At 43.3% G+C, this 10,758-nt stretch overlaps 1 protein-coding gene and 1 pseudogene across 1 annotated transcript; both read right to left on the bottom strand.

The window, feature by feature from the left end:
* Positions 1–2,427: 2,427 nt before the first annotated feature.
* Positions 2,428–3,199, bottom strand: LOC147920428 (uncharacterized; annotated as a pseudogene).
* A 1,152-nt stretch (positions 3,200–4,351) lies between these two features.
* On the bottom strand, positions 4,352–9,839 carry LOC147920429 (uncharacterized). Its single transcript, XM_087501740.1, has one exon. It carries the CDS (start codon positions 9,803–9,805, stop codon positions 4,517–4,519), a length of 5,289 nt encoding a protein of 1,762 aa, XP_087357866.1. The 5' UTR covers positions 9,806–9,839; the 3' UTR covers positions 4,352–4,516.
* Between the last annotated feature and the right edge of the window lie 919 nt (positions 9,840–10,758).

Below are 10,758 nucleotides of genomic sequence, written 5' to 3' on the forward strand. Positions count from 1 at the left end.
ATTCTCAATAAGAGAATGACGAGAAATGATTATACACCACTTATTGAACGAATTCGTGAGATAATAGGAAGTGGGACGGCTCGAAATTTGTCGTTTGTGGAGCGCCTACAACTCATTAGCTCAGTAATCCGTAGTCGTACAAATTTTTGGATGTCTGCTTTTTGTTTGCTGAGTGCTTGTATCAAGGAAATGACAGTCTATGTTCTGCTTTCTTGTTGTCAGTCCCTCCTTTGAACACAAAAAAAAAGCTAAAGTGTCATGGAACGATGTTTGTCTACCTAATGAAGAAGGAGGTCTTGGGCTTCGTTCTCTAAAAGAGGCCAACAAGGTGAACTGCTTAAAACTCATACGGAGAATCCTCTCATCAAATTGTCTATGGGTCAAATGGCTTTGAGTTTACTTGCTACAAAAGGGCTCATTCTGGTCTAAAGGAAAATACCACATTAGGCTATGGATGTGGAGAAAGTAAGTATCAGGTTCTAGCTTATGGTCTTGTCAGGTATGAGATACAAAATAGGAAAAATGTTTCTTTTTGGTATGATAATTGGTCGGATCTAGACATATTTAACAAGCATATATTATGACTAATTACACAGTAGTATAAGATCGGGAAATTGACAAAAATAGCACATATTTAAGTTTTTGTTCCACAACTAGCACACTTTTTCAAATGTTCCAAAACTAGCACAAATTTATATATTATTAATTTTTGGAAAAATCTAAATTATTTATAAAACTAAAGGTTATGTCGTCTCTTCTCTGCTTCCACCGACACGATTCATCTTCTCAACCCAAACAAGCTCCGCATGCTATTCCCATCACCGGAGAGAAAGAGCGACACAAAAGCTACAAAATCTTCGAGTTCTTCTCCAGCAGTATCAGATCGAAACGGCTCGTGGTATCCTCTCTTCGTTGATTCGATCAGATTTACACTGAAAGAGCTTTTCTCCGTCTTCTGGTTATTGTATCCGTCGTTGAAACACGATTTCTCCTATTACTAACATAATCGAAGATTGTTTCTGAAGCTGCAGAAGTGTTCTTCGCCATGAGGAATTTTGGGGTTACTGAAACTGGTACTAACAAATCCATACATATTTTAAAATTTGACTCTCGTAATGCATTGAAGTGATTATTAAGTCGTTAGAAGGATTCAACATATATAGCTCATGATTTTGTTTCTCTTAGGATTTCAGAAGCAGATTGAATGAGGTCGATGTTGATATCAGCAGAAGAGAGGTTCTTGAGATTAGCAATAAACCTCTTAGAGAAGGGTTTGTTGATGATGTTTAATTTTAGCTTTGCATTCATCATATTTGCTAGTCTTTGTTGAGTTATCTAAATTGTTCTAAATAGAATTTGGAATCTGGAGAGAATGAAAGGCTGAAGGTGCTTTGTATTGAATCGCTTAACAATTTTGTTGATCATGTTGTTTCATTTTGGCTTAGATCCGTACTTTTGAAGTGTTTCTTTTGTGATTTAAACAAAAACATCTTATATGTTTCTATGGTTAGAGATATATACAGCTTGAGCATCGTACTAAGTGCCAAAGCTTGAAAGAACCGAAGAGAGTGATTGGCTTAATTAATAATTTCTTATTAAGAGAGTGATTGATAAGTACTCAGTTGTCTTATTACTTATAGTCTTATACCATGTTTTCATCTTTATTGCTTATTGCTTGTGTGTTGTTTAATGTTGTTTCTTGTATATTGATGTTTTTCTTAGTCACATTTAAAAATTCAGGAAGCACTATTGAGAATTCAAGAAGACTTTCCTGAAACATATTCTCTAATAAAATTCAACTTTTATCGCAGGAAACAGAGCTTGGAGATTTTTTCAAGCTATGTGATCCAGTTTTACTTTATTTGTTATTTAGAAATGTATGGAACTTGTGAAACTTTTATAGATTGTTTTGGTTCTTGTATGCATCATAATAGTGTCACATGTTTCTGTTAGCACTTTGCTTTACTTGTGATTGAACTTCATGAAACATTATTTGAAATTAAGGAAGGATTGTATGAAATTCGGGAAGGATTGTATGAAATTCGGGAAGGAATGTATGTAATTCGGGAAGACCTTCATAAAAAATTAGAATTTCTTAACATCAGAATGTTCACAAAAATAAAATCAATATTCTTCACTAAATGGAGTAGTTTGCAATATATTGAGGCAAAACATGAATAAAAAGATAGGTCGAAACTCATTTCTTTAAATTTAAGAAAGATTTCATATTGTTTAGAAAGATGTCCTTGAGTTTATGAAGATCTTCCTAAATGTCTGAAACCAGCTAACTTTGGAATTCCAGTTTAGTCCACAGAACTAAAAGAGAGAAGAAGAACAATAAACACAACAACATCTTCTATTTTATTGGCTTAATTAATAATTTCTTCTCTTTAGAAAGAGGAGGAATCAAAGGAAGAGTTGAAAAAACTAAAGAAGTTGAGCTTTAAAAGACTTAATCAAATCAATCATTCTAATCTCTATCTCTTTATGAAGCCTCATTGTCTCCTTCGCAAACTCCACCTTCTTCTTCTCCATTACCATAACTTTCTCATCAACACTCTAATATCTGCTACCATGGCTCTTGCTCCTTTCCTCTGCCTCTCACCACCATCTCCATAGTTGTTCCTTTTCCTCTTCAAGATCTCTCTCTTTGTCTTCATGACAAGAGTCATCGATCCACCAACTCCAGCAAATTTATAAATTGTACCAGATCTTGTCATTATGTAGTTAATACTTCTCAATTTGCTATATCTCTCTTCATCTTCTTCTTCATAATCCTCATCTTCGTCCTCTTGATAGTGATTATTCGAATTTGGAGACAGTCGTGTGAGAGAACAGCCTGAGATAAGGACAAGGTTCTAATCCAACTCTTCCATTTGATTATATAAAGGCCAAATCGAGATAGATGACCAGTCAACATCAGAACAAGCTGAGACGACGACGACAATCTCTTCCCCGTGAGTTGATTCGATTTAAGAGGACCACAGTCACGGAGAGTCTCGTCGTGAGTCCAGAGTAAGGTTGGGTTGGGTTTTCTTGCTACGACAGAGTTTCTAGAGGCTAAAGCGATGGAGTACGATGAATCGAATAAACAAATCGTCTTGGCATTTCTCACAAAAATTGATGAGGATGAACTAATAATGAAAATCTCAGATGAAAGGATTGAACACAGGTTTTGCCGGAGAAATCTCAAATCGTGAATTTGATTTTACCACCACCGTCTGTAACATAGCGGCGGAGACTACGAAACAATCGGAACAGCATAATTGAGTTGAGACGTAAGAAACGTAAACCTCTTTGGATGGCACAAAGACGCACAATCACTCCGTTTCTAAATTTTAATTTTCAATTAGAATTTTTATATTAAAAATGCTACATATAGAAAAGTTGAAAATAGGTGCTAATTTTGGAATAAAAACTTAAAATAGTGCTAGTTTAGGGTATTTTTCTATAAGATCGTGATTATGTAAGTTACATAATTAATTTATTTTTAAGTTAAGTTATAATAACATATGTAACACTGTATATTTAAAATTAATAATCTAGGCAATACCAAATCCAACTAATTCACAAGTGAACGTCGTCATTTATAGTTATATCACATAGATATATTCATATAGAATTTAAAATGAACGAATAATTTTTCGTGTCTGTTTTGTTTTTTAAAAGAAATGAGTTATATGATAGCCATACAGTAACAGGACCCAAAACGTCCAGGACCATGATAGTGATACGCATGATATAATAAAACTAGCAATGGTTTAGATACTATAGAATATACATATATATATATATATGTGTGTGTGTGTGTGATTTGGTAAATTATTACATTTATTATTCAGACCAAAAAGAGTTTTATTTACAAACTAGTAACCATAATAATAATTAAAAAAAAAAAAAAAAAAACAGAGCAGATTTAGAGAAACAGAAAACATAATCAGAGTCCGTTCAACTGAAAGGTTTGTCATGTTTATAACGAAGTACATACATCGTATGACCAGAAGCTTGTAGCGATGTATTACATAATTAATTTAGATTTCTTTATAATTTGCTTAAATTATGTTAATTTGTAGCATCATACTACAAATATCAAATAATTCGAAAACATCATTCACGATGATATAAAGGGATGCGAACAAATAAATGAGGTTGTGTCACTAAAATAAGCTTGTGCAGATAAACCTTTTCTTTGATAATAAGAGCTATCTCGTTTTATAGCTTTTTCTTCTTTCTTAAAGATACAATATGTAAAATAAGTTTGTGCAGATAAACCTTTTCTTTGATAATAAGAGCTATCTCGTTTTATAGCTTTTTCTTCTTTCTTAAAGATACAATATGAAAACCCAAAGAATTTGAGATCTCAAACACAAACGAACCTTTTATTGTAGTAAATGATACAAGTAATTAAAGGTTGCACACATGCAAGTAACCCCTGTTACCAAAGAGAATATGAAACCAACAAATTCTAAAATAACGAAACTTTAGAGTCATTGAGAGACTCATCACTCTATATTGATCAGGCAGGACATTTGAAGCCAGATGGTGGCTTTTTACCACAATCAAGGAGAACCTCAAGAGCTATAGGAAGAATGAGGTTGATGTTGAGAAGTTTGGCTTTAATAGTAGTACATAAACAAACGGCTGCGTCTAGATCAACTAAACCTTCCAAAACAGGACAACACTTTTCTTTAGCGTTATTCCCGATTCCAATGTGAATCAAACCCCCAAGAACGTCAACGCACGCGCCTAGCTTTAGCGGATTAATTGGACAAGTATTTGGCTTAGGCATAGATGTTGGTGGTGTTGCAATGGGAGGAGTTGCACTAGGTGACTTTGCGATAGGAGGTGTTGCGCCTGGCGGTTTTGCAATAGGTGGAGTTGCGGTAGGAGGTTTTGCAACCGGCGGTGATGCGGTTGGCGGTTTTGCCATGGGTGGAGTTGCCATAGGAGGCTTTGCTACGGGAGGTGATGCAACAGGCGACATTTCGGCGGGACACTGAAAGCCAGGTGGTGGCTTCTTTCCACAACCAAGGAGAACCTCAAGAGCTATGGGGAAAACGAGATCGATGTTGAGAAGCTTAGCTTTAATAGTGGTACATAGACAAACAGCTGCGTCTAGGTCAATTAAATCTTCTAAAAGTGGACAACACTTTTCTTTGGCACTTTTTCCGATTCCGATGTGAACCAAACCTCCAAGAACATCAACGCATGCGCCTAGCTTCAAAGTGTCAATTGGACAAGTCTTTGGTTTAGACATAGATGTGGGCGGTGTTGCGATGGGCGGCATTGCAGTGGGAGGAGTTGCAGTAGGAGGAGTTGCAACAGGTGGTTTTGCTACAGGAGGAGTTGCGGTTGGGGGCTTTGCCATGGGTGGAGTTGCCATAGGAGGCTTTGTTACAGGAGGTGATGCGACAGGCGACATTTCGGCAGGACACTGAAATCCAGGTGGTGGTTTCTTTCCACAACCAAGGAGAACCTCAAGAGCTATGGGGAAAACGAGTTCGACGTTGAGAAGCTTAGCTTTAATAGTGGTACATAGACAAACAGCTGCGTCTAGGTCAACTAAACCTTCTAAAAGTGGACAACACTTTTCTTTGGCACTTTTTCCGATTCCGATATGAACCAAACCTCCAAGTACGTCAACGCATGCGCCTAGCTTCAAAGTGTCAATTGGACAAGTCTTTGGTTTAGACATAGTGGGCGGTGTTGCAGTGGGAGGAGTTGCACTAGGAGGACTTGCAACAGGTGGTTTTGCGACAGGAGGAGTTGCGGTTGGGGGCTTTGTCATAGGTGGAGATGCAACAGGCGGAGTGGCGACAGGCGGAGTTGCTACAGGTGGCTTTGCTATAGGCGGCGTTGCAACGGGTGGGGTAGATACGGGTGGTTTTGCTATAGGCGGAGATGCAACGGGCGACGTTGCAACAGGTGGTTTCGCGATAGGTGGAGTTGCTACAGGTGGCATTGCGGTGGGTGGTGTTGCAACTGGTGGTTTTGCAACGGGAGGAGTTGCAATAGGTGGTGTTGCGACGGGCGGCTTTTCGATAGGAGGAGTTGCAACAGGAGGAGATGCTACTGGTGGCTTTGATACCGGTGGAGTTGCAACAGGGGGTTTTGATGTGGGAGGAGTTGCGACAGGCGGCTTTGCTATAGGCGGAGTTGCAACGGGTGGCTTTGCTACAGGCGGAGTTGCAACAGGCGGCGTTGAAACAGGTGGTTTTGCGATAGGTGGAGTTGCTATTGGTGGCGTTGCGGTGGGTGGTGTTGCACGTGGTGGTTTTGCAACCGGTGGAGTTGCAATAGGTGGTGTTGCGACGGGCGGCTGTGCGATAGGAGGAGTTGCAATAGGAGGAGATGCTACTGGTGGCTTTGATACCGGTGGAGTTGCAACAGGCGGTTTTGATGTGGGAGGAGCTGCGACGGGTGGCTTTGAAATCGGAGGAGTGGCGATTGGAGGTATTGCTACTGGTGGTTTTGCTATAGGTGGCATTGCAACTGGAGGAGTTGCGGTAGGTGGTGTTGCAACTGGTGGTTTTGCGATAGGCGGAGTTGCAACAGGTGGTGTTGCAACAGGCGGTGATGCAACAGGAGGTGTTGAAACGGGTGGCTTTGCAATAGGTGGGATTGCAACAGGAGGAGTTGCGATGGGTGGTGATACAATAGGTGGGGATGCTACAGGTGTTTTTGCTATAGGTGGTATTGCTATGGGTGGTGTTGCGACTGGCGGCTTAGCGATAGGAGGAGTTGCTATCGGTGGTGTTGTTGTGGGAGGTGTTGCCACTGGTGGTTTTGCAATTGGCGGGGTTGCAACAGGTGGTGTTGCAACTGGCGGTTTTGCGATGGGTGGTGTTGCAATAGGAGGAGTTGCCACTGGTGGTGTGGCAACAGGTGGGGAAGCAGCTGGCGGAGTTGCAATCGGGGGTTTTGTGATGGGTGGTGATGCGATGGGTGGAGTTACAATTGGAGGCGTAGCCACGGGCGGCGTTGCAACAGGGGGTGTTGCGACGGGAGGAGTTGCAATAGGAGGAGTTGCAATGGGTGGAGATGCAACAGGGGGCGTTGCGACGGGTGGAGTTGTAATAGGTGGCGTTGCGACAGGTGGTTTTACGATTGGTGGTGTTGCAATTGGAGGAGTTACCACTGGTGGTGTGGCAACGGGTGGGGAAGCTATTGGTGGCGTTGCAGCGGGTGGAGTTGCAATAGGAGTAGTTGCCACTGGTGGTGTTGCAATAGGAGGAGTTGCCACCGGTGGTGCAGCAACTGGTGGTTTTGCGGTGGGTGGTGTTGCAATAGGAGGTGTTGCGACGGGTGGAGTCGCAACAGGTGGCGTTGCGGGTGGTTTTGCGATTGGTGGTGTTGCAATTGGAGGAGTTGCTATTGGTGGCGTGGCAACAGGTGGAGAAGCTACTGGTGGTGTTGCTGCGGGTGGAGTTGCAATAGGAGGAGTTGCCACTGGTGGTGTTGCAATAGGAGGTGTTGTGACGGGTGGAGTTGCAACAGGTGGCGTTGTGACAGGTGGTTTTGCGATTGGTGGTGTTGCAATTGGAGGAGTTGTCACTGGTGGTGTGGCAACGGGTGGGGAAGCTACTGGTGGTGTTGCAGCGGGTGGAGTTGCAATAGGAGGAGTTGCCACTGGTGGTTGTGCAATTGGAGGAGTTGCCACTGGTGGTGTTGCAATAGGAGTAGTTGCCACCGGTGGTGCAGCAACTGGTGGTTTTGCGGTGGGTGGTGTTGCAATAGGAGGTGTTGCGACGGGTGGAGTCGCAACAGGTGGCGTTGCGGGTGGTTTTGCGATTGGTGGTGTTGCAATTGGAGGAGTTGCTATTGGTGGCGTGGCAACAGGTGGAGAAGCTACTGGTGGTGCTGCTGCGGGTGGAGTTGCAATAGGAGGAGTTGCCACTGGTGGTGTTGCAATAGGAGGTGTTGTGACGGGTGGAGTTGCAACAGGTGGCGTTGCGACAGGTGGTTTTGCGATTGGTGGTGTTGCAATTGGAGGAGTTGTCACTGGTGGTGTGGCAACGGGTGGGGAAGCTACTGGTGGTGTGGCAACGGGTGGGGAAGCTACTGGTGGTGTTGCAGCGGGTGGAGTTGCAATAGGAGGAGTTGCCACTGGTGGTTGTGCAATTGGAGGAGTTGCCACTGGTGGTGTGGTAACGGGTGGAGAAGCTACTGGTGGCGTTGCAACGGGTGGAGTTGCAATAGGTGGCGTTGCGACGGGTGGTTTTGCGATTGGTGGAGTTGCAATAGGAGGAGTTGCCACTGGTGGTGTAGCAACGGGTGGGGAAGCAATTGGTGGCGTTGCAACAGGTGGCGTTGCAATAGGTGGCGTTGCAACAGGTGGAGTTGCAATAGGAGGAGTTGCCACTGGTGGTGTTGCAATAGGAGGAGTTGCCACTGGTGGTGCCGCAACTGGTGGTTTTGCGATGGGTGGTGTAGCGATAGGAGGCGTTGCAACGGGCGGAGTTGCAACAGGTGGCATTACGACAGGTGGTGTTGCACTAGGAGGAGTTGCCACTGGTGGTGTGGCAACGGGTGGAGAAGCTACTGGTGGTGTTGCAATAGGAGGTGTTGATACAGGCGGAGTTGCAGCAGGGGGAGTTGCAACAGGCGGAGTTGTAACAGGTGGTGTTGCAATAGGAGGAGTTGCTACTGGTGGGGTGGCAACGGGTGGAGTTGCAATTGGAGGTGGTATTGCAATAGGAGGTGTTGCGATAGGAGGTGTTGCGATAGGAGGTGTTGCCGCAGGTGGTGTTGCAATAGGAGGAGTTGTCACAGGTGGTGTGGCAACGGGTGGGGTAGCAACTGGTGGTTTAGCGATGGGTGGTGTTGCGATAGGAGGTGTTGCGAATGGTGGAGTTGCAATGGGCGGTGTTGCAATGGGCGGTGTTGCAATAGGAGGAGTTGCCACAGGTGGTGTGGCAATGGGTGGGGCAGCAACTGGTGGTGTTGCAACGGGTGGAGTTGCAGCTGGGGGTTTTGCGATTGGTGGAGTTGCAACTGGTGGTTTTGCGATAGGAGGTGTTGCAACCGGCGGAGTTGCAACAGGTGGTGTTGCAATAGGCGGAGTTGCAACAGGTGGTGTTGCAATAGGCGGAGTTGCTACAGGTGGTGTTGCGATAGGCGGAGTTGCAACAGGTGGTGTTGCGATAGGTGGTGTTGCAATAGGCGGAGGTTCAACGGGTGGGGCTGCCACTGGTGGCGTTGCGACTGGCGGTGTTGGTGCACATGGTGGAGGCTTGTGGGTAGGTGGTTTGGGAGTAGACGGAGGAGGCTTCGTGGTAGGAGGTTTAGGAGTCGATGGCGGAGGCTTCACGGGGGGTGGTTTTGGAGTGGACGGAGGGGGTTTCATGGTGGGAGGTTTCGGTGGGGGGTGATGTTTTTTAGGGGGTTTAGGGTGAGGGTGTGGTTTGACGCTGGGTGGTTTAGGGTGGGGGTGTGGTTTAGGCGGTTTGTGGGCTGGCGGAGGTGGTTTTATAGTGGGAGGTTTAGGGTGAGGGTGAGGTTTGGTGGGGGGTTTAGGGTGGGGGTGTGGTTTAGGTGGTTTGTGGGATGGCGGAGTTGGTTTTATAGTGGGAGGTTTCGGGTGGGGATGAGGTTTGGTGGGGGGTTTAGGGTAGGGATGTGGTTTCACGGTGGGTGGTTTAGGCGGTTTTACTGCCGGTGGTGTAGGTGGGACGACAGAATGTTTTGGTGGTTTGTGGGGGTTAGGTGATGGTTTTGGAGGGCTACATTCACGAGCGTATGAGGCAGCAAGGAAGCCAAGGAGGATGAGAATGAGAAAGGAGAGGTTTCGAGTGCGAAACCCCATTTTTTGAGAAGTTCAGTGAGTACGTAAGAATATGAATGAGTATGTTCCCATTTATAGAAAAATATTCTAGGATATTTTTGTTCATATCATGTTGCAAGGACAAGTTGGGATTAGGCAATTGAAACTTGATTTGATTAAAGCACGCATCAGGTCACTTAATTACTAAAAGACAGTAAAGGTTTTTGTCTCACTTTTCCTAAATTGGCCTATATTATGTGTTGTAGATTCTTATCTTCTTTAGGAAATATTAGGACTAACATACTTAGGTTGATTAGGACTCATTTGTGGGTTTTAAAAACCAATATATTTTTTGTTGTAATTATTAGTTTTTAGTAAACGGTTTTAAACATATTTGAACATTTATAAAAATATTGTTCTACATATGAATGGTTTGTAATATATAAGCGATTCATTAAAATATCATGGTCAAAAGAGTGCAATATAGTTTTGGGAATCATGTCCTGCATCCTATCTTTTATTCTAAATTCCAGATCGATCGCGTTGCATAAGTCTATTAACCTAAGATAAGACCTAGTCCGTAAATTTTTAGAAGTTACGAAAATTAACGTTTGCTATATGGTGATCGACATAGAAAATATTTAAAAAACTTGGAATTAATCAATCATATTTTGTAATTATTGGGGTGAAATGAAAACGATGGGAGCAAGCGAAGGTTTTTGTAGGGTAATGGCCAGTGTGCAGACAGTGTAACGTAGAGGCATCTCCCATTCTCTATTTTATCATTATTTTATATGACTTAAGAGGCATCTCTCATTCTCTATATTTTAAAGTTGGAAGATATAATTAACCCATCCTTTTCTCTCATTTAGGTCCACTTTTCTTATAAGGATTCTTTGCAACTTTTTTGGGTTTTAGTTTGTGTCTCTACGTATAGAAATGGATCATCAATTTGAGTTGACACAAATCTATTCGTTGATAAGTATAGAACCATG

Source organism: Camelina sativa, chromosome 19 (genome assembly GCF_030686135.1).
Source record: "Camelina sativa cultivar CO46 ecotype springtype chromosome 19, ASM3068613v1".
NCBI classification, from domain to species: domain Eukaryota; kingdom Viridiplantae; phylum Streptophyta; class Magnoliopsida; order Brassicales; family Brassicaceae; genus Camelina; species Camelina sativa.